Source organism: Bos indicus, chromosome 20 (assembly GCF_029378745.1).
Source record: "Bos indicus isolate NIAB-ARS_2022 breed Sahiwal x Tharparkar chromosome 20, NIAB-ARS_B.indTharparkar_mat_pri_1.0, whole genome shotgun sequence".
NCBI classification, from domain to species: Eukaryota; Metazoa; Chordata; class Mammalia; order Artiodactyla; family Bovidae; genus Bos; species Bos indicus.
Window position 1 is genome coordinate 23,101,808 of NC_091779.1, and position 24,673 is coordinate 23,126,480.

At 39.7% G+C, this 24,673-nt stretch overlaps 1 protein-coding gene across 2 annotated transcripts in view; it reads left to right on the forward strand.

Annotated features, from left to right (window-relative positions):
* The first annotated feature begins 3,806 nt into the window (after positions 1-3,806).
* Positions 3,807-24,673, forward strand: part of IL6ST (interleukin 6 cytokine family signal transducer) — a 61,881-nt gene continuing 41,014 nt past the window's right edge. The window contains exons 1-2 of one of the 2 annotated variants that reach the window (XM_019982787.2): positions 3,807-4,032; positions 23,554-23,632. In XM_019982787.2, coding sequence (XP_019838346.2) covers positions 23,569-23,632 — 64 coding nt within the window. In that variant the 5' untranslated portion in view covers positions 3,807-4,032; positions 23,554-23,568. Of the gene's footprint in view, positions 4,033-7,189; positions 7,272-23,553; positions 23,633-24,673 lie in introns of those variants that run through there. The other variant, XM_070774662.1, reaches the window with a different exon arrangement.

Sequence of the window (24,673 nt, forward strand, 5' to 3'; positions counted from 1 at the left end):
TGAGTTTTTTTATGGGTTAGTGTTAGCCAATATAAAGACATCCACAAAAGAACTAACTCAGCTCTTTGCTTTCCTGCCTAGTGTACAATACAGGCTAGTGTGCTGTGAGATATTGATTCCCTCTATCTACTTCTATGCCAGAGAAGTACTGTCATTTTCAGTATACACTGCAATACAAACAAAAAGGTTGAGGAAGCACTTTCATAGTAGACATTCAAGAAAGATAACAGCAGATGTTTATTGAGCATCTACTATGTGCCAAACATTTCATGTATTTTAGTTCATTTAACCTTGGTAGCAATTCTGTTAGGTTGGTACTGTCAACTACAAATTGGCATTTGCCATCTATCTCTACACAGATTAAATCATTTACGGCTGCAGCTGCTGATTTTCAACGCCTCCTGAAAGGAGTTCAGGAGGTCAGAGCAGAAATGAGGCATTCTGTGCTCTGGGAAAAACTGGCAGGACAGGTCTTCAGATGGTTAGGTATTTTCAGGAGCTGATTTCAAGAGCCCAATTCTTGTATCTCTTCATATCTAGAAAAGCACTAAAATCCTTCCTGGTGATGACTGCTCCTTGTGACTAGCAGAAACCTACAAAAAAATTAAAAAAAAATAAAGTGCTTTAGTGCACATACTCCCCTTTCACCAAAATCCCGGATATATGGATCTTTCCCCTACCTCTTTGAAGCAGTTTCTCGGAGGTATCTGAGGTGCTGTCTCCTGCGCTATTGTCTTCTGCTGCTGCAGAGTCGTGTCCGACTCTGTGTGACCCTATAAACGGCAGCCCACCAGGTTCCTCCATCCATGGGATTTTCCAGGCAAGAGTACTGGAGTGGGTTGCCATTGCCTTCTCCGGCGCAATTGTCTTCATTTTGCCCCAAATTAAACTTAACTTGCAACTCTCACATTTTACACTTTTTTAAAGTTGACAGTACTGTTTTCTTCTCATTTGATTGAAGAATCTGAGAAGATCTGCCCAAGTTCATAGGCATGGAAGGTAGTAGCACCAGTATTCAAACCCATGCAATTTGAAAACAGAAAATACACTTAACTGGTATATATTGCCCCTAAATAAATCTAATGTCCATTAGATCTAAATGAAATTTTTAAGTTTAGTTGCAGCACATGAGCTCAGTAATTGTGGCTCCCCAGCTCTAGAGCACAGGCTCAATAGTTGTGGCACACGGACTCAGTTGCTCTGCAGTACGTGGGATGATCCCAGATTAGGGATCAAACCTGTATCTCCTGCATTGGCAGGCGAATTCTTTACCACTGACCCACCAGCTGGTGCTGCTGCTGCTAAGTCGCTTCAGTCGTGTCTGACTCTGTGCAACTCCATGGACAGCAGCCCACCAGGCTTCCCCATCCCTGGGATTCTCCAGGAAAGAACACTGAAGTGGGTTGCCATTTCCTTCTCCAATGCATGAAAGTGGAAAGTGAAAGTGAAGTCGCTCAGTTGTGTCCAACTCTTTGAGACCCCATGGACGGCAGCCTATCAGGCTCCTTGATCCATGGGATTTTCCAGGCAAGAGTACTGGAGTGGGTTGCCATTAAGCCCCAAATATTTTTTTTAATTTTAATTTTTTAATTGAATAATACTTTATTTACAATGTTGTGTTAGATTCAAGAGTATAGCAAAGTGATTCAGTTACATATACTATTTTTTTCAGATTATTTTCCCTTATTGTTGGTGTTCAGTCACTAACTTGTGTCCAACTCTTTGAAACCCCATGGTCAGAAGCACACCAGGCTTCCCTGTCCTCCACTATCTCCCTGAGTTTGCTCAAACTCATGTCTGTTGAGTCAGTAATGCCATCCAACCATCTCATCCTCTGTCGCCCGCTCTTCTCTTGCCCTCAATCTTTCCCAGCATGAAAGTCTTTTCCAATGAGTTGGCTCTTCGAATCATGTGGTCAAAGTATCGGAGCTTCAGCTTCAGCCCTTCCAATGAATATTCAGGACTGATTTCCTTTTGAATTGACTGGTTTGATCTCCTTGCAGTCCAAGGGACTCTGAAGAGTCTTCTCCAGCACCACAGTTTGACAGCATCAGTTTGGCGCTCAGCCTTCTTTATAGTCCACCTCTTACATCCATACATGAGTACTGGAAAAAACATAGCTTTGACTAGACGGACCTTTGTTGGCAAAGTAATGTCTCTGCTTTTTAATATGTTGTCTAGGTTGGTCATAGCTTTTCTTCCAAGGAGCAAGTGTCTTTTAATTTCATGGCTGCAGTCACCATCTACAGTGATTTTGGACCCCAAGAAAATAAAATCTGTCACTGTTTCCACTTTTTCCCCATTTATTTGCCATGGAGTGATGAAACAGGGTGCCATGATTTTAGTGTTTTTTTTTTTCATGATCTTAGTTTTTGAATGTTGAGTTTTAAGCCAGCTTTTTTCACTCTCCTCTTTCACTTTCATCAAGAAACTCTTTAGTTCCTCTTAACTTTCTGCCTTCAGGGTGGTATCATCTGCATATCTGAGGTTGTTGATATTGACTGTAGTTCCCTGTGCTATACAGTAGGTCCTTGGTTATCTGATTTATATATAGCAGTGTGCATATAAAACTCCTAATTTATCCCCCCTCATTTAACATTTTATAAGTTTGTTTTAAAATAAATACACCCATAAAAGGCTGAACTAGAATACAATCCAGTCACTCTCTGGAGGTTAGATATAGGATGACAGGAAGCAGCAAGAACCAAACACACAATGGAGCTTTGTCTCTTCTGCAGCACAACCCCTGAGCTGGCCTGAGACTCACTCCCTTAGCTAGACACAAAACAGGCCCACTTTCCTGTGTTTTAAAAATTATCTGATCAACTAGGAGATCATAATTTGCTTTGTGTTTTACTGTATCTGAATCCTCAATATAATGAAGAACGTTACAATTGTTAATTTATGGGTATAATTTGTTCAAGTCTATTAAATCATTATTGCCCTCCAATAGCCTGCCATTCTTTCACAAAAGGCGCTGGCCTTGGGTGTGTTTCTTGATACACACACACACCATTTATATTTTAAGCTTCTCATCTTACTTTGAAAAAATATATATCAAAGTGAGCCTAAAGGTTCATTTTCCAGACCACTAGTGTGAAAGAGAAAGGCTGTAATGAAATTTGTTTTTATTTGGTATTTTTGTCACAGATTGGGAGGTACAAATTGCAAGAAAAACTAGTTTTTTAGCGTGTCACCAACTCTGAGGTTCTCTGATCGATCACACCCAAACATATTTATTAACTTAAAAATATATATCATGGCAAGGTTCTTTTATGTAAGACTTGGACCGAAGCCGCCACAATCTGCGGTAACCTCACATGGAATTATTGTCACTGAGCCCTTCACGTTCCCTGAGGAACTCCCACGCTTCCCCAGTCCCCAAGGACAGCCGGCGGTCCCTCGCGGCTCCGAGGTCCCTGGGGAAGGCACTGAACGCAGGCCAAAAGAGCCGCGGCAAGAAGTGAGAACGGACGGCGCGGGTAGCACCCGAGCTTTAGTTCACGACCCCGTTATTCCACGGAAAAATGGAACATTCCGCTCCTTCCGCCCGCAGAGGGGAGGTGGGGGAACCCTTCGATCTAGTCTGGGAGAGGCGACGCGGGCGCAGCCACCGGAATCCGGGACGCCAGGAACCGCGTTACGGGAATAGCAGCCACTCGGAGTACCGCCTCCTCGCCTTCGGGCTACAGCTGAGCCAATGCCGTAGCGCGCCGGGTATCACAGAGGCCAATCAGCTTACAGAGTCCAGGACCAAGTCCGGGGGCGGGGCGTTACGGGGCGCCGCGGGGCGGGGTCAGGGGGCGCCTTGCCCCGCAGCGGGAGGAGGGACGCGTGCCGCGTCTGCTGGAAGGTCTGGGGAGCTAGCCGGAGCTGGGGCAAGGAGCCGACAGGCCCGCGGAGCCGCGCGGGGAAGGCCCGGGCGCATCTGAGCTTGGGGCCGCGGCTGCTGGCCGACGGACTCGGCCGGGCCAGGCGCCGAGTGGGACGTGTTCTGTGGAGACGCGGAGGAGCGAGTCACCGCGGCCTGAGGTGAGGAGGGGCCTTGGCCGGGTTGAAGGGCCGTGTAGCCGGAGGGTGAGGGCTGCGTGGGGGCGGCCGGGTCGGGGGACTTGAGGGGGCCATACTTCTCCGGGAGAGGGGCGCCCCGACAGCGCGCGCCCCAAACTTCTTGTTACCCCAGCCTGGAAATCCCCACATTCCTTTCTCTCCCTGTTCCCACATCTCCGAATTTGATCTCCACAAGTTTATCACCTAGATTTCCCAACGCTAAAAAAAGCCTCACTTACACACAAACACACACACACACACACACACACACACACACACCCCTTCTTAAGCCTCTAGTTTCCAACGCCTTTCTTGACTCTACCCCTTTTGGCTACCAAGTCCCCGGTTTCCCTCGGTTCCTCTTCTGTCTCCCTTAAATTCCATTAGCCCCTCACTTGACCCTTCATTTTCATCTCGGAGATTAATTTCCTTTTCATCATTGTAACGCCTCAACATTGCTGAAAGTTACACCGTGTACTAAAATTCCTCACTAATGCCTCTTTTCATCTTTTGATTGCTTACAGAGCCAGGCCCTAATGAACCCCACATATCACTGTATCCTAAAGGCGCCGGATTTAAAAAAAATTCTATCACCCCTCCCCCAAGTTTAAAGATCATTCCAAGCAGCAGAGTTCTGTTTTTCAGTATTTTTTCGAACTGAAAAAGAACAAAATCTCAGCTTAAAGATAAGACCTGCCACTTTTGTTCTTTTCTTCTTCCCATTTCGGTTTAATTTGTGTAGTATTGGGCATTTCAGCGATTATACTGCTTTAAAATAATTGTTAGGATGCCAGGATGAAATTCTAAAAGATTGGAGTGTTTGGTTTAGTCAGTACTGTAAACAAACCCTTTAGACTGTGCGACTGCCAGCTTCAAGTTGGAACAACTCTTAATTTGAAATTACTGACTCAGATCATCATATGAGCTATTCACCATTATCATAATTTCTTAAATTCATGTTAATTCCTATTTGAAGTATTTTTGAACTGTAAACTGGAATACTACAATTATAGAACCAACTTGCTATTAGGTTAAATTGTGCTTTCCAAATATTTCTCTTTGGGGACAATTTTGAATACTTGTTTTTAATCACAAGTGGAAGAAAAAATTACTGGATGGAGAAAGTGTCATAAAAGATGAATTTTGTGGTAGAATTTTTCCTTCATCCCAATTCTGTGTTATTGACTCTACATGTTTAATTTTCTCATAGGTAATTTAGAATATACATGGCTAATTTAATACATTTTCTTATGTACTGAAAAATGTGTTCAGTTATTTATGAATTACCATGTTTTCAATTTATTTAAAATTTTTCCAAGGGAATTTACATTTCAGTTAAATGTTAGGGTGGATGTCGATTGTCTTATACCCGTGAAATTGATGTTACAGTACACACACTTTATAAAGAAGGAAACTAAAGCTCAGTGTCCCTTTGAAACCTAGATCTGTAATTCCAAATCCTGCACTCGCAATCAGTCATTTTGTCATACTAACATGTTTCTCATGGAGGGTCCACTGCTACAATTTGGTTTGGGAAGAACTCCCCAAAATTCCTCTGCAGGGAGGGTTTTTTTCCTCCCAGAAGCTATTTGAGAGCAGCTTATTTTAATGGGAGTCAGAATTCCCTGGCGCTAATACATTTGCAGTTTGGCTCTTAGAGAAGCATGGAATGTTCTCCCAGTCTTCTCCATTTCTTTGATTGCAAAGACATTTTGATCAGAGTTGAAGTTTCTACTGAGCTTTATTATTTTGCATAACAAGTACTAAGCACTTAGTTACTGTAGGAACTCAGAAAGGTGCATGAATTGTCCTTAGGACCTTCAAAGAGTTTACAGCAATTGGGTAGACATTTTGTGAAAAACAACAAGGATGCAAGGTAGTTTTAATTAAATGCACAGTGATACAGAAGATGCTATAAATATCCAGATTAGGAAGTAATCTTTTATGGGTTGAAATGATCAAAGGATTTACCAGAGGTCATCAACCTTGAAACCTGGGTAGGTGGTGGTTTAGTTGCTAAGTCCGACTCTTTCGACCCCGTGAACTGTAGTTTGCCAGGCTCTTGTCCAAGGGATTTTCCAGACAAGAATACTGGAGTGGGTGAAACCTAGGTAAGATTTAGATAAAGGGAAAAATGAAAGGAGCCCATTCCAAAGAGGAGTCAATGTGGAAAGGGTCAAAAATAATCAAGGTATAGTAATCATAGTAGTACAATGTGTGTGTAATCCTTATTTTGTGTCAGTCACTGTTTTGAACACTTTGCTTATATTAATTCATTTAATCTTCATAACCTTATAAAGTAGATCTTATTATTTCCCTTTAATAAAGAAAGAAACCAAGGCATAGAGAGTTTAATTAACTCACCCGGTGCCACAGGGCTATTAAGTGGTGGTTGTTATTGTTCATTCGCTAAGTCGGTTCCGACTCTTTGCAGACTCGTGAACTGCAGCAAGCCAGGCTTCCCTGTCCTTCACTATCTTCTAGAGTTTGCTCAAACTCATATCCATTGAGTCAATGATGCCATCCAACCATCTCATCCCCTGTCACTTCTTTCTCCTCTTGCCTTCAATCTTTCCTAGCAGCAGGGTCTTTTCCAGTGAGTCAGCTCTTCACATCAGGTGGCCTAAGTATTGGAGCTTCTGCTTCAGCATCAGTCCTTCCAGTGAATATTAAGGGTTAATTTCCTTTAGGATGGACTGGTTTAATCTCCTTACTGTCCAAGAGACTCTCAAGAGTCTTCTCCAACACCACAGTTTGAAAGGATCAATTCTTCAGTGCTCAGCCTTCTTTATGGTCCAACTCTCACATCCATATATGACTTCTGGAAAAACCATGGCTTTGACTAGATGGACCTTTGTTAACAAAGTGAAGTCTTTGCTTTTTAATACACTGCTGAGGTTTGTCATGGCTTTTCTTCCAAGGAGCCAGTGTCGTTTAATTTCATGTCTTCAGTCACTGTCTGTAGTGATTTTGGAGCCCAAGAAAATAAAATCTGTCACCGTTTCCACTTTTTCCCCATCTATTTGCCATGAAGTGATGGGACTGGATGCCATGGTCTTAGTTTTTGAATGTTGAGTTTTAAGCCAGCTTTTTCACTCTCACCTTCATCAGGAGGCTCTTTAGTTCCTCTTCGCTTTCTGCCATTGAAGTGGTATCTTCTGAGGTATATCCAGAATTTATACCTAGACATCCTGACTTCAGAATCTGAGCTCCTAAAACTGGTAAGTATACTGCCTCTTCATATAGTATACTTGAGTGACAGCTGGAATAATATGGCCATTCCAGGAGGTCTTTTAAAACCCACTCTTAATTGTCCACCGTGTGCTTCAGAGGGCTTCCCTCTTGGTTCAGTGGTGAAGAATCCACTTGCCAATGCAGGAGATGTGAGTTCAGTCCCTGGGTCTTGAAGATCTGCTGGAGAAGGAAATGGCAACCCACTCCAGTCTGCTTATCTGGAATATCCCATGGACAGAGGAACCTGGCAGGCTGCAGTCCATGAGGTTGCAAAAGAATCATACATGACTTAGCAGCTAAACAGCAACAGTCTGTGCTTTAAAGTATGTTAGATTCTCAGGATGTAAAAAATATAAACAAAAATTACAATGCAAATGCTGTGGATCCTGTTAGGGAACTGTATACAAGTGCTTTGGGAGTAAAGATGTTTATGGGAGTGGGGAGGAATTCCACAGAAGAGATAATGTTTCTTCTGAGTTATAAACAATACAAAGCAGAGTTTGGGGAAAGACATTTCTGGAGTCAAGGAATAGCATTTGTGGAAGCACACTCTGAAAAACATAGAGCTTGAGGGCAAAATCTGAGTAGAGGGTTTTGGTTTTTCTTAAGATGGACGTGAGTTTGGGTGAATTCCGGGAGATGGTGATGGACAGGGAGGCCTGGAGTGCTGCGATTCATGGGGTCGCAAAGAGTCGGACACGACTGAGCAACTGAACTGAACTGAAGAATAGATTTAAATATTAAAAAAGAGAAATTGGACAAGCACACTGGAACCAAATTTTCAAGTTCTTAAATAGCTAAAATATTGGGCATTATTATTCACCCTTTAAAAATCTATGAGGAAAAGAGTGACAAGTTTGAAATATGTTTAGAGATATTTCACCCATCAGTAATAATATTCAGAATGAGTTGGAGGGAAGAGACCAGAAGGAAGAAGGCAGTTTGTAAGAACTGAGGTGATCAGTGCCTGAATTAGTTGGTCATGGTAGAGGGTAGAAAAGAAAAAACAAGTGGGAAAGATTATGAAAGAAGATTGAATAAGATTTGTAACTGAGAATAGCTAGAATGTAATGGATAGGCAAGAGACAATGAGGGACCCCACTGTAGAAAATTCAAGAAGGATGTGTTTTTAGATGAGGATTCCCTGATAGCTCAGTTGGTAAAGAATCCACTTGCAATATTGGAGACCCCGGTTTGATTCCTGAGTCGGGAAGATACCTTGGAGAAGGGATAGGCTACCCACTCCAGTATTCTTGGGCTTCCCTTGTGCCTCAGCTGGTAAAGAATCCGCCTGTGATGCGGGAGACCTGGGTTCGATCCCTGGGTTGGAAGGATCCCCTGGAGAAGGGAAAGGCTACCCACTCCAGTATTCTGGCCTGGAGAATTCCATGGACTGTATAGTCCATGGGGTTGCAAAGAGTCGGACAGGACTGAGTGACTTTCAGAAAGCATTATGATTTTTCTTTTTTAAGTGGGTGCATTTATATATTTATGTGTGTGTTGAGTATGTATTTTTAGACATATTAAGCTTATTTGAGTTAACAGGCAGAATATCCAAGATGATGATATATAACTGAACTTAGAAGGAAGGTCTCAGAATATTTGAAATTATTTTGTGTGAAGATAGCAGGTGAAGTCATACATTTTCAAAGAAGTTGGTATTTTAAAAGAAGAATAGATGTCAAATACTTTTGGGTACATTCATAGCCAGAAAATAAGACCTAGCAGAGAATGCTGTGAATGAGACAGTAAAGTGAATAAAGGAAAGAATTCAACCACTGATATGGTTACATAGAAACTGAGAGATATGAAAATGCAGGAAGCGGAGATAATGTGAAATGCTTCAGAATGTTTGTGATATTGTTAAAATGGCTATAGTTTATTTTTTATTGAATTTATCATATCTTAGTGCAATTTCATAAGAAATATTAGCCAGTTGACATGAGTAAGAGAGCTCCATCCCTTGAAATGTGGTATATTATGGATTATTGTTTTAAAGCTGAATGTATGTATATCCATAGAAGGAGCTTCATTCCTTTCAGCACAATGAATCTGTTGCCCTGTGAAAATTTGACAGTTCTGCTTGTAAATTCTCATTTGCTTTTGACCCAAATTAACTAGTTTCACCATTTGCTCTAAGATAGATTGGTTTTATCATTACTTCTGAATAATGCATTTCCTATTGGTCTTCTTAGCAGTCTGTTTTTGTTTGGATGCTCTGTGGCATGTGTTCCCCTATAGTAATAACTTGTAAAAGGCTTTCTCCAACTCTAAGGTCAAAAATATACTCTGTATTTTCTTCAGTAGTCCTACAATTTTGGTTTTGCATTTAGATCCTTAATCAATCTGGGATATATGCTCTTTATTTTTTCACTTGTGGAACCAGTTGTCTCAATGCTATTTATTGAATATTCCTCTATTTCCCCAGTGATATCAGTAGTTTTTTCCCATAAAATATTAAATTCTTATATACACAGAGACAGACACATACACACTTGTGTCTGTTTCTGGACTTTTTGTTTCTATGCCAATGCCATGTTTTACTTACTATAACTTTATAGTATGTCTTAATAGATGTAACATCAAGTTTCTGTTTCTTCTTTTTGAAAATTGGCTTCTGGCTGTTCTCTAATATTTTATGTAAAATTTTAAGTTGGTTTGTAAAGTAAACCACATTGCAAGTTAAAATTGTATTAATATGTTTGTGAAGAACTGATGTGTCTATATGTGTGTATATATAATTTTTCTTTCCATGGTGTTTAGGTCTTACTAATGAACAATTTTTAGTAAAGTTTTGTAGTTTTCTCCATAAACTTCTTGCATTGCTCTGATTTTACTGTTTTGTCTAGATATATTTTATTATTTTAAATGCTCTTGTTAATAGGATTTTTGTTTTCTATTACATTTTCTAACTGGATATTGCCGGTGTATGGGAGAGGTATTTTTTTCATCATCTTTTTGTTCAACTGTTCTGTTATGCTCTCAGTGGTCCTAGTAGTTTGTTAATTGATTCCCTTTGTTTTCATATCATCTACAAGTTTTTCTTTTTCCATTTTTATATCTTATCAGTTTATAATTTTTTAAGGCTGCTATAACAATGTTGAATAAATGATGACTCAAAGCATCTTGTTTGAAGCCTGACCTTAATAGGAATGCTTCTTTTTATCTTTAAATATGATGTTTACTATAGGTTTCTGATAAGGTACTGTGGCAGAAACAGCAAGAGCAACACTGCTAACAGCTGTTACTGTTTATTGAGTATGAGGCAAATGGATTCTAAACAGTCCGTGTGTGCTGACTTATTTACTCCTGACATTTCAGTAGGTGGTATTATCCTCATTTTTATAGGTAGGGAAAATGAAATTTAGAGCTAATAAATAACTTGCTTAAGATGTTTTACAAAAAATAGAGGATCTAGAATTTTAATACAGGCAGTCTGATTATAGAGTCCATCCTCTTACCTATTTCATCAAGATAAATATCCATCTCTTTCAGTTTTAGGTTTCAATACTTTGTTGTTATTTAAAAATTTTAAGTGAATAGTTGTTGAATAGTATGAGTTGCTTTTCAGGCATCTAGTGCAATGATTGTGTTGTTTTCTTTTTAATCTTTTAATAAATCTAGGGGATAGCATTGGTGTATTTTCTTGTGCTGAAAGATACTTGTGTTGTTTAGGCAGAATACTTCTTCAGTTCAGTCACTCAGTCATGTCCAACTCTTTGTGACCCCATGGACTGCAGCATGCCAAGTTTCCCTGTCCATCACCAGCTCCCAGAGCTTGCACAAACTTATGTCCATGGAGTTGGTGATGCCATCCAACCATCTCATCATCTGTCGTCTCCTTCTCCTCCTCCCTTCAATCTTTCCCAGCATCAGGGTCTTTTCCAGTGAGTTAGTTCTTCATATCAGATGGCCAGAGTATTTGAGCTTTGGCTTTAGCATCAGTCCTTCCAATAAATATTCAGGATTGATTTCCTTTAGGATGGACTGGTTTGATCTCCTTGCTGTCCGAGGAACTCATAGAGTCTTCTCCAACACCACAGTTCAAAAGCATCAATCCTTTGCTGCTCAGTTTTCTTTATTGTCTGACTCTTACATCCATACATGACTATTGGAAAAACCATGACTAGAGAGACCTTTGTCAGTAAGCTAATGTTTCTGCTTTTTAGTATGCTGTTTAGATTTGTCATAGCTTTTCTTCCAAGGAGCAAGCATCCTTGAATTTCACAGCTGAGGTCACCATCAACAGTGATTTTGGAGCCCAACAAAATAAAATCTGTCACTGTTTCCATTGTTTCCACATCTGTTGGCCATTAAGTGAAGGGACCAGATATGATCTTTTTTTTGAATGTTGAGTTTTAAACCAGCTTTTCACTCTTCTCTTTCACTTTCCTCAAGAGGCTCTTAAGTTCCTCTTTGCTTTCTGCCATAAAGGTGGTGTCATCTGCTTATCTGAGGTTACTGATATTTCTTCCAGCAATCTTGATTCCAGCCGGTGCTTCATTTGTGTGGCATTTTGCATGATGTAATCCGCATATAAGTTAAATGACCAGGGTGAAAGTATACAGGCTTGACGTACTCCTTTCTCAATTTGGAACCAATTTGTTGTTCTATGTCCGGTTCTAACTATTGCCTCTTGGCTTGACCCACATACAGATTGTTCAGGAGGCAGATAAGGTGGTCTGGTATTCCCATCTCTTGAAGAATTTTTCACAATTTGTTGTGATCCACACAGACAAAGGCTTTAGTGTAGTCAATGAAGCAAAAATAGCTGTTTTCCTGGAATTCTCTTACTTTTTATATGATCCAGCGGATGTTAGCAATTTGATCTCTGGTTCCTCTGCCTTTTCTAAATCCAGCTTTAACATCTGGAAGTTCTCAGTTCACGTACTGGTGAAGCCTGGCTTGGAGAATTTTGAGCATTACTTTGCTAGCATGTGAGATGAGTGCAATTGAGTGGTAGTTTGAACATTCTTTGGCATTGCCTTTTTTGGGACTGGAATGAAAACTGAGCTTTTCCTGGCCTGTGGCCACTGCTGATTTTTCCAGATTTGCTGGCATATTGAGTACGGCACTTTCACAGCATCATTTTTTAGGACTTGAAATAGCTCAACTGGAATTGCATCACTTCCACTAGCTTTATTCATAGTGATGCGTTGTAAGGCCCACTTGACTTTGCATTCCAGGATGTCTGGCTCTAGGTGAGGTGAGTGATCACACCATCGTGGTTTCTAGGTCATTAAGATTTTTTTTGTATAGTTCTGTGTATTCTCGCCATCTCTTCTTAATATCTTCTGCTTCTGTTAGGTCCATACCATTTCTGTCCTTTATTATGCCCATCTTTGCATGAAATGTTCCCTTGGTATCTCTAATTCTTTTGAAGGGGATCTCTAGTCTTTCCCATTCTGTTGTTTTCCTCTATTTCTTTGCATTGATCACTAAGGAAGTCTTTCTTATCTCTCCTTGCTTTGGAACTCTGCATTCAAATGGGTATACCTTTCCTTTTCTCCTTTGCCTTTCACTTCTCTTCTTTACTCATCTTTTTGTAAGGCCTCCTCAGGCAACCATTTTGCCTTTTTGCATTTATTCTTCTTGGGGATGGTTTTGATCAACACTTCCTGTACAAATGTCATGAACCTCCGTCCATAGTTCTTCAGGTGCTCTATCAGACCTAATCCCTTGAATCTATTTGTCACTTTCACTGTATAATAGTAAGGGATATGATATAAGTCATATGTGAATGGTGTAGTGGTTTTCCCTACTTTCTTCAATTTAAGTCTGAATTTGGCAATAAGGGGTTCATGATCTGAGCTACAGTCAGCTCCTGGCCTTGTCTTTGCTGACTGTATAGAGCTTCTCCATCTTTGGCTGCAAAGAATATAATCAGTCTGATTTCGGTATTGACCACCTGGTGATGTCCATATGTAGAGTTGTTTCTTGTGTTGTTGGAAGAGAGTGTTTGCTATGACCTGTGTCTTCTCTTGACAGAACTCTGTTAGTGTTTGCCCTGCTTCATTTTGTACTCCAAGGCCAAATTTGCCTGTTATTCCAGGTTTTTCTTGATTTTCTACTTTTGCATTCCAGTCCACTATGGTGAAAAAGACATCTTTTTTTGGTGTTAGTTCTAAGAAGGTCTTTTAGGTCTTCATGGAAGGCAATGGCACCCCACTCCAGTACTCTTGCCTGGAAAATCCCATGGACGGAGGAGCCTGGTAGGCTGCAGTCCATGGGGTCACGAAGAGTCGGACACGACTGAGCGACTTCACTTCCACTTTTCACTTTCCTGCATTGGAGAAGGAAATGGCGACCCACTCCAGTGTTCTTGCCTGGAGAATCCCAGGGATGGCAGAGCCTGGCAGGCTGCCATCTATGGGGTCGCACAGAGTCGGACACGACTGAAGTGACTTAGCAGCAGCAGCAGCAGCAGAACTGTTTAACTTGTTTCTTCGGCATTAGTGGTTGAGGCATAGACTTGGATTACTGTGATGTTGAATGGTTTGCCTTGGAAATGAACCGAGATCATTCTGTCATTTTTGAGATTGCATCCAACTGCTGCATTTCAGACTCTTTTGTTGACTCTGAGGGCTACTCCATTTCTTCTAAGGGATTCTTGCCCACAGTAGTAGATACAATGGCCATCTGAATTAAATTCACCCATTTCAGACCATTTTTGTTCACTGATTCCTAAAATGTCGATGTTCACTCTTGCCATCTCCTGTTTGACCACTATCAGTGTACTTTGATTCATGAACCGAAGATTCCAGGTTCCTATGTAATATTGTTCTTCACAGCATCGGACTTTCCTTCCATCACCAGTCGCATTCACAGTTGGGCATTGTTTTTGCTTTGGCTCCGTCTCTTCATTCTTTCTGGAGTTATTTTTCCTCTCTTCTGCAGTAGCATATTGGGCATCTATTGACCTGGGGCATTCATCTTTCAGTGTCCTATCTTTTTGCCTTTTCATACTGTTCATGGGGTTCTCAAGGCAAGAATGCTTAAGTGGTTTGCCATTCCCTTCTCCAGTGGACCACATTTTGTCAGAACTATCCATCCTGACCCATCTGTCTTGGGTGGCCCCACACGGCATGGCTCATAGTTTCATTGTTAGACAAGGCTGTGGTCCAAGTGATCAGTTTGGTTAGTTTTCTGTAATTGTTAGCATACAAAGAATAGTCATAATCGAGAGACTCAACACTTGGTGGTGAAAAGCAATGATCTTGCAAGATGGGAAACAAGTGAGCCTGTGATTGAACTAGCTTACCACCTTAAGAGGGCTTCTCTGGTGGTGCAGTGGTAAATAATCCGCTTGCCAATGCAGGAGATGCAAGACATGCAGGTTTGAGATCCCCTGGAGAAGTAAATGGCATCCCACTCCAGTATTCTTTCCTGAAAAATTCCATGGACTGGGGAGCTTGTACATTCCAAAATAGCACAAAGTCAAGAGAAGAGAAATGTATGTTTACTCTTAAGAGTTTACTTTACATGAGGTGATAACAGTATCATATGCTGGAAGATTGTGATACGTTTAAGATGTATGAAAATGAAAATGTTAATCGCTCAGTCTGTCTCTGTGATCCCGTGGAACAATGTATATTATAAACCATGAAGCAACCTCTAAAATAACAAAACAAAAATTATAGATTATAAGTCAACCAAAGGTGACAAGTGAAAAACACACAGAAAAGCTCAGTTAACAAAAATAAGGACGGGACTTCCTTGGCAGTCCAGTGGTTAAGACTCTGTGCTTCCACTGCAGGAAGTACCGCTTCCATCCCTGGTCAGGGAATTAAGATCCTGCATACTGCACCCTGCAGCAAAAAAAAAAAAAAAAAAAGAGAGAGAACAAAACCCAGGAAACAAATACATGCTGCTTACAAAACCAAAGCAAAACAAGCACCAGCAACAAAGAAGATAGTACTCTAAATATGAAGAGATAAACAGTCTAAACATAAAGGATGGGGAAAGAGACATCTATCAATAGTGCCCAAAAAGCCAAAATATTTACTCTGTGGCGCTGTAGGTAAAAAGCTGAGATATGTCAAGAACTATCAGCTGCCACCGGAAGTTTTGAATAGGTGAAGAAGAAATCTATCTAGAGTCTCAGAAGGACTTTTGATCTCCAGAATTTTAAGAGAATAAGTTTTTTTTTAAGTTTGTGGTACTTTGTTACAACTGCCCTAGGAAACCAATACTTTCTTTGTGTCCGCAAAATAGAGTGTAAGCAAATGAGGCAGGATCTTGTATGTTTTGCTCCATTCTATATTCCTAGTATCTGGAATCATACTCAGCATCAGTTCAGTTCAGTCGCTCAGTTGTGTCCAACTCTTTGCGACCCCATGAATCACAGCATGCCAAGCCTCCCTGTCCATCATTTATTTGTTGAATGAATAAACTGAGTTCATTTTTGAAGCAGGTACATAACATATACTGCTGTAATAATATACATATGCTTTAATTCGGGGCTTCCCTGGTGGCTCAGTGGTACAAGAATCCTCCTGCTAATGCAGGAGACATGGTTTTGATCCCTGGGTCAGGAAGATCCCCTGGAGAAGGGAATGGCAACCCATTCCAGTATTCTTGCCTGGGAAATCCCATGGACAGAGGAGCCTGATGGGGTGGCAGAGTTGGACACGGCTTAATGACTAAACATCTTCTGCTTCATTGACTATGCTAAAGCCTTTGACCGTGTGGATCACAACAAACTGGAAAACTCTTCAAGAGATGGGAATACTGGACCACCTTACCTGCCTCTTGAGAAATCTGTTTGCAGGTTAAGAAGCAACAGTTAGAACCAGACATGGAACAACGAACAGGTTCCAAATTGTGATGGGAGTACATCCAGGCTGTATATTGTCACCCTGCTTATTTAACTTATATGCAGAGTACTTCATGCAAAATTCTGGACTGGATGAAGCACCAGCTGGAATCAAGATTGCCAGGAGAAATATCAATAACCTCAGATATGCAGATGACACCACCCCTTATGGCAGAAAGCAAAGAAGAACTAAAGAGCCTCTTTATGAAAGTGAAAGAAGAGAGTGAAAAAGTTGGCTTAAAGAAAGCTCAGCATCAAAAAATGAAGATCATGGCATCCAGTGCCATCACTTCATGGCAAATAGATGTGAAAACAATGGAAACAGTTATTTTCTTGAGCTCCAAAATCACTACATATGGTGGCCTCAGCCATGAAATTAAGACGCTTACTCCTAGGAAGAAAAGCTGTGACAAACCTAGACAGCATATTAGAAAGTAGAGACATTACTTTACCGACAAAGGTCTAGTCATGGTTTTTCCAGTAGTCACGTATGGATGTGAGAGTTGGACCATAAAGAAAGCTGAGTGCCGAAGGATTGATGGCTTTTAAACTGTGGTGTTGGAGGACTCTTCAGTGTCCTTTGGACAGCAAGGAGATCCAACCAGTCAATCCTAAAGGAAATCAATCCTAAATATTCATTGAAAGGACTGATGCTGAAGCTGAAGCTCCAATAATTTGGCCGCCTGGTGTGAAGAACTGACTCACTGGAAAAGACCCTCATGCTGGGAAAGATTGAAGGAAGGAGGAGAAGGGGATGACAGATGATGAGATGGTTGGATGGCATCACCAACTCGATGGACATGAGTTTGAGTAAGCTCTGAGAGTTGGTGATGGACAGGGAAACCTGGCTTGCTGCAGTCCATGGGGTCAGAAAGAGTCAGATGTGACTGAGCGACAACTAAACTGAACCATTCTGTCAGTTTTAAAACAGGATAATCCCTCAAATCAAAAAAGCAAGAGAATTCGAGAAAAACATCTACTTGTGCTTTATTGATTAAGCTGAAGCCTTTAACTCTGTGGATCACAACAAACTGTGGAAAATTCTTCAAGAGATGGGAATACGAGACCACTTACCTTCCTCCTGTATGTAGGTCAAGAAGCAGTAGTTAGAACCGGACACAGAACAATGAACTGGGACTTCTTGTTTCAGAGTTTTGTTATGAGACTATAGTGCGTAAATAGAAAGATTGCCCTTTTTCAGAATAGAACCTCTGTACAGTGTGAACAAGGTACTTGCTAGGGTAGTGGGTCAGGATGACATGACCACATAGTACTCTGCATGCAAACTCAGTTGCTGTGGTGTCTGACTCTTTGTGACCCTGTGTATTATAGCCCAGAGGCTTCTCTGTCCATGGGATTATCCAGGCAAGAATACTGGAGTGGGTTGCCATTTCCTCCTCCAGAGCATCTTCCCAGCCCAGGGATTGAACCCACGTCTCCCGCATTGGCAGGCAGATTCTTTACCACTGAGCCACCTGGGAATCCCCTTGTAGTACTCTACCAACATGCTCATATATATGTATTTTTTGTTCTGTTGCTTTGATGAACAGTTCAATGACATGGTAGATTTTTCTATTCTAGGACTATTCAAAGTTGGGAAGTGAAGGAGTAAAACAGGTAGAAAAAAGGGATCCTGCAACTAGTTCTTTTTTATAGCTTTACCTGAGACAGTCTAAAGAATTCACTATGAAATCGCTTTGTTATAGATTGACTATTACCTGGTTAGGGATTATAAAAGTGCAGTTAGTATTAATATTTCATGAAATAATACTGTTTCATGTGTAGTACTGTGAAGTTCTCATCAAGAAGTTAGTAATTTTATCTGGGAGAGATAAAACTTCCCAGTTTTAAAAAACACATTAAGTGGTTTTTAATTTAAATTTTATTTACTTTCTAGTACTGAAGCCACAGGGTACTAAGTTGGAAAGGTACAAAGACTGTACTGTATAGAGGTTCTCTCCCAGTCTAGTGTCTCAAACAGCCCGTGGCAGCTAGTATTTGAATTTTTATCCTTCCTGAGATATGTTATGCACATATTTAAATTAATATGTGTTTTGTCTTTTTTGCTGTGTCTTTGCCCATGAATAATAAATACACTGTTTATACTTTAGCAGTGTATTTTAGATACATTTCTATCTGTACACTTCTATATCTGTACATTTTTTATGACTACAGTATACTATATTTGTATATGTCATAGTGTACTAGTCCCTTATTCACAAACATTTAGGTTGCTCCTGCCTTTTCCTATTAAATTGAATGCTATAGTGAATAACTTTGTATATGTGTTGTTTTGCTTATATCCATAGGATACTGTAGTACAAGTAGAATAATTAGATTCAAACATGTGTACTTTAATTTTGATTGATAGAGCGACACTGGCCATACACCTTGTGTAGGTAGGGTTTTTGTTTTTAACTGAGGTCTAATGTACAAACAATGAAATTCATAATTTTAGGTGTAGAATGAGGGGAAGGCTATGCTAGTTTACACTGTAACTATCAGTGTAGAAGAATGCTTTTATGTCCTATTTCACAACACTTATTACTTTTTAGTTTTTAATTTTTTTGCCAGTGCTGAAGGTGAGAATATTGCAGTAATTTTGTTTGTTTACTATTTTTACGAAATACAACTTACATTCAGTGAAGTCCACAAATCATAGTATAGAGCTCACGGTCACTAACCCAGCACGTTCTCTCTGTCCTTGCACTGCCCTCCCCACAAAAGTAACCACTGTCAGGACCTAGCCCCATAGATTTAAGTTAGCCTGTTTTTGAACTTAATATAAAGGAAATCATATAGACCCTACTTTTATTGCATTTGGATTCTTCTGTATTATATGTGAAATTTAGTTATGTTGCTGTGAGTACCTTTAATTTATCCTTTTTCATTGCTGTGATTTAGTTAGTTGAATATACTGCAATTTATTCTACTGCTTGTGGATTTTTGGTTTGGTTGCTTCTACTTTTCAACTTTTATGAATACAACTTCTGTGAAAATTCTTGTACATTTCTTGAAGAAATTTAGCACTCATTTCTTTTGCCTGGACGTGTTATCTGGATAGGTTTTGTTTGTTTTTAATTGAGGTCAATTTATAAACAATAAAATTCACCAACTTTTAGTGTACAGTTATTTAGAAAGCAATTTCCCTTGGGTCTCTTGCATTTCTGCATGTCTTATGAGCAATAGCTCTAACTGCCTTTTCTTCCAGACTGTCTTTTCAAGGATATTGAAAGACAGAAATGGTATCTCTTCATAAAGCAAAGAGCAGGTTTCTGACAGCCGTGGAAAACAGATGCCATGTTTCCCTCCAAAGTAGAGGGCAAGTGTACTTGTGTGTGTGTGTGTGTGTGTGTGTGTGTTAGTTGCTCAGCCGTGTCTGACTCTTGGCAACCCCATGGACTATAGCCTGCCAGGCTTCTCCATCCATGGGATTTTCCATGCAAGAATACTGGAGTGGGTTGCTATTTCCTTCTCCAGCAGGTGTGCTTCCTGCCATTTTAAAAGATTCAGGTTTCCAATAAGCTTAGTCTTCCTCTCCTGGAACACAACCCTCTGTGTGTACAGGTGTTCCATGACACTTTTCACAGTGTTCTGTGAATTCGGGTTTGGGCAACTGGCACAGGAAAATGCTGTTAATTCTGACTGGTGTTCCTGGTATGAGTAATAAAATCATATGTAGCTGACTCAAGAGTCTCGTGTCTTCTGCCAGTATCCATGGAACTAGCAGGTTAACTTGTAAGCAGGATCAAATCTCAGAGCCTTCACAATTCTTGACACAATTTGGTAAATTTTGACAAATGTATAAAATCTTATCACCACCATAGTCAATTCATAGCACATTTCTGTCCCCACAAGCTCCTTTGTGCCCCTGTATATCTATTCCCCTTTCTCTAGTTTTGCCATTTGTTGAATTTCTCATACATAGAATTTTACATTGTATCAGTTCAGTTCACTTGCTTACTCATGTCCAACTCTTTGTGACCCCATGGACTGCAGCACGCCAGGCCTCCCTGTGCATCACCAACTTCCGGAGTTGACTCAAACTCATGTCAGTTGTGTCGGTGATGCCATCCAACCATCTGATCCTCTGTCATCCCCTTCTGTCCTCAATCTTTCTCAGCATCAGGGTCTTTTCAAATGAGTCAGTTCTTCGCGTCAGGTGGCCAAAGTATTGGAGTTTCAGCTTCAGCATCAGTCCTTTCAATGAATATTCAGTACTTATTTCCTGTAGGATGGGCTGGTTTGATTTCCTTGCAGTCCAAGGGACTCCGAAGACTCTTCTTCAACACCACAGTTCAAAAGCATTACTTCTTTGGCACTCAGCTTTCTTTGTAGTCCAACTCACACATCCATACATGACTACTGGAAAAACCATAGTCTTGACTAGATGGACCTTTGTTGGCAAAGTAATGTCTCTGCTTTTTACTATGCCATCTATGTTTGTCATAGCTTTTCTTCCAAGGAGCAAGCGTCTTTTAATTTCATGGCTGCAGTCACCATCTGCAGTGATTTTGGAGCCCCCCAAAATAAACATCTGTCACTGTTTCCACATCTATTTGCCATGAAGTGATGGGACTGGATGCCATGATCTTAAGTTTTCTGAATGTTGAGCTTTAAGCCAACTTTTTCACTCTCCTTTTCCACTTTCATCAAGAGGCTCTTTAGTTCTTCTTTGCTTTCTATCATAAAGGTGGTGTCATCTGTATATCTGAAGTTGTTGATATTTTTCCTGGCAATCTTGATCCCAGCTTGTACTTTATCCAGCCCAGCGTTTCTCATGATGTACTCTGCATATAAGTTAAATAAGCAGGGTGACAATATATAGCCTTGATGTACTCCTTTCCCTATTTGGAATATAGCCTGTTTTGTATGGCTTGTTTCATTCAACATAGTGCTTTTGAGATTTGTTCATGCTCTTGCCTGTATCACTAGTTCGTCCCCTTTTATTGCTGAGTAGTATTCTATTGTATGGATATACTACTGTTTGAATATTTGTTTATCCTTTCACCAGTTGATTGACATTTAGATTGTTTCTAGTTTGGGGCTATTATAAGCAAAACTGCTGTAGGTTTGGATATAAGTCTTCATGTGGACATTTATTTTTATTTCTCTTGGATACATTATTAGGAGTGGAAATGCTAAGTCTTATGATGTGCTTTTAATTCGTAAAGAACTGCCAAATTGTTTTCCAAAGTGTTTGTATCATCTTACATTCCCGTCTGGCTTGTTTTTTTTTTTTTTTTTTTAAACACAGGGTTATTGTTACCATCTTTCTAAATTCCATATATATGTGTTAGTATACTGTATTGGTGTTTTTCTTTCTGGCTTACTTCACTCTGTATAATAGGTTCCAGTTTCATCCATCTCATTAGAACTGATTCAAATGTATTCTTTTTAATGGCTGAGTAATACTCCATTGTGTATATGTACCACAGCTTTCTTATCCATTCATCTGCTGATGGGCATCTAGGTTGCTTCCATGTCCTGGCTATTATAAACAGTGCTGCGATGAACATTGGGGTACACGTGTCTCTTTCCCTTCTGGTTTCCTCAGTGTGTATGGCCAGCAGTGGGATTGCTGGATCATAAGGCAGTTCTATTTCCAGTTTTTTAAGGAATCTCCACACTGTTCTCCATAGTGGCTGTACTAGTTTGCATTCCCACCAACAGTGTAAGAGAGTTCCCTTTTCTTCACACCCTCTCCAGCATTTATTGCTTGTAGACTTTTGGATTGCAGCCATTCTGACTGGTGTGAAATGGTACCTCATAGTGGTTTTGATTTGCATTTCTCTGATAATGAGTGATGTTGAGCATCTTTTCATGTGTTTGTTAGCCATCTGTATGTCTTCTTTGGAGAAATGTCGTTTAGTTCTTTGGCCCATTTTTTGATTGGGTCATTTATTTTTCTGGAGTTGAGCTGTAGGAGTTGCTTGTATATTTTTGAGATTAGTTGTTTGTCAGTTGCTTCATTTGCTATTATTTTCTCCCATTCTGAAGGCTGTCTTTTCACCTTGCTAATAGTTTCCTTTGTTGTGCAGAAGCTTTTAAGTTTAATTAGGTCCCATTTGTTTATTTTTGCTTTTATTTCCAATATTCTGGGAGGTGGGTCATAGAGGATCCTGCTGTGATGTATGTCGGAGAGTGTTTTGCCTATGTTCTCCTCTAGGAGTTTTATAGTTTCTGGTCTTACGTTTAGATCTTTAATCCATTTTGAGTTTATTTTTGTGTAAGGTGTTAGAAAGTGTTCTAGTTTCATTCTTCTACAAGTGGTTGACCAGAGTTCCCAGCACCACTTGTTAAAGAGATTGTCTTTAATCCATTGTATATTCTTGCCTCCTTTGTCAAAGATGAGGTGTCCATATGTGCGTGGATTTATCTCTGGGCTTTCTATTTTGTTCCATTGATCTATATTTCTGTCTTTGTGCCAGTACCATACTGTCTTGATAACTGTGGCTTTGTAATAGAGCCTGAAGTCAGGTAGGTTGATTCCTCCAGTTCCATTCTTCTTTCTCAAGATAGCTTTGGCTATTCGAGGTTTTTTGTATTTCCATACAAATTGTGAAATTATTTGTTCTAGCTCTGTGAAGAACACCGTTGGTAGCTTGATAGGGATTGCATTGAATCCCTTGTTGTCTGGCTTGTTTTAATTTGTATCTCATTATGAGTGAGGTTGAAAGTATCATTTCATATGTTTGAGTTACTTGTGTTTCCTTCTCTATAAATTGCCTGTTTGGCTCATCTTGCATGTTTTCTTCTAAACAGGGAAGGTGAGTTGTTGGAATTTTTGTAATGATTTGTAGGCATTCTTCATATATTGGGATAATTTTGGTCAGGCTATGAATTACAAGCTTATTTTTTCCTGTTTGGCTATTATCTTTTGAACTTGCCAATGGAGAGGTTTTGCCATGTAGAAATTTGTCTCTCTGAACTCTTCAGTCTCACAGAATATTTACTAGCAATGTAAGACTTCATAATATAGAAACAGGATTGCTCTTTTAATTGACCTTAAAGTATAAATTGGGCTTCCCTGGTGGCTTAGTCAGTAAAGAATCTGCATGCAATGCAGACCTGGGTTTAATCCCTGGCGCCAGAAGATCCCCTGGAGAAGGAAATGGCAACCTACTCCAGTATTCTTGCCTGGGAAATCTCATGGACACAGGAGCCTAGTGGCTCCAGTCCATGGGGTCACAAGAGTTGGACATGACTTAGTAACTAAAAACACCAAAGTATAAAGTATGTTTCCCAGCTGTATTTTACGTAGCCATAACATTAGGGGGAATAAAGAAAAATATTCTGAAGAGTTCAGTTTGTTTTCTGCATTCTCACAAGAATTTTACCACCTTTTAGAAAACAACTATACAATGGAAACAAAAGAGCTTTAGAACTTGTGTCTTTATTATGCATAGTAAGAGTAAAAATATTTAAAATAATATTGCATGTGTCTTTTACAGAAATATCTATGCAAGATGTTCACATTGCAAACTTGGATAGTGCAAGCCTTGTTTATTTTCCTCACAACTGAATCTATAGGTAAGGTTCATGAGATATCCTACTTCCCGATCCCACAAATTAGGTTTGTGTATTGCTGAATAATTATATAATTATGCTTACATATTTATTCTTTAGGATCATTATTGAAACAACGATGTTGCCTTAAAAATGGACTCAAGTTAAAATGCTCTTGACAAAGTATAATTTGTATAATTTGAGTTGAAGCACTCAGTAATCCTAAATCTTGTTCAGCTGTACTAACAGTAAGTTTAATATTGAGAAGGAAAAAAGGGAATTTTGTTAATTTTTTTAAATAAAGAAACAGAATCAGGTTTGTTAACTTTTAGCACTTCACTCCTTAATAGCCAAAGATGTCACTGAGCAGCAGTGAGATTGTGATACCAGAAGAAAGATCACTTAGAGCAGTACCGCTCCAACTGGTCCACAGCCTGAGAACTGGTTATTATTGGTCCATAATGAGTTGAGTACAGAAATTAAGAATAAATGTTTAGAAACGCTTTTAACAATTTGATATAGCCATGATATCTATGGCTATGTGATCAATGGATTTGCCTCATCAAATGTAAAACAAAAGTATATGTCTGTAAAGGATTGGGTGAAGAAAATCTAAACTGATCCTTCACCCCAGATAATTTGAGAAGCATTGCTCTAAGTCAAACCCTCTTCAAATTCAAGAACACAGCCTCTTTTTAAACACTGGAAATGATACAAACCTTAAGCTGAAATTTTTTCTCATTTAAAAGTCTTTCCTTAGTCTTAAACCCAAATTTTCTTCCTTGTAACTTTTCTCATTAATCTTAAAAATGCTTCTGTTGTAGGTCCACTTTCCTTTTCCACTGTTCAAGTCTTCAAGTATTGAAGAAATGCTTTTTAACCCCTCTCTTGCCCAAATTAAATTTACCTAGTTATCCTAATTATTCTTTGTAGGACTTGACTTCCAGTCTGTATGCACTGATTACTCTCCTGACTCTTCCCTTGATTTTCCATATCATATTTAACATATAATACCATCCCACTTAATTCTAGTTAACAACAATGAAACTTTAGCCATCACTTAAT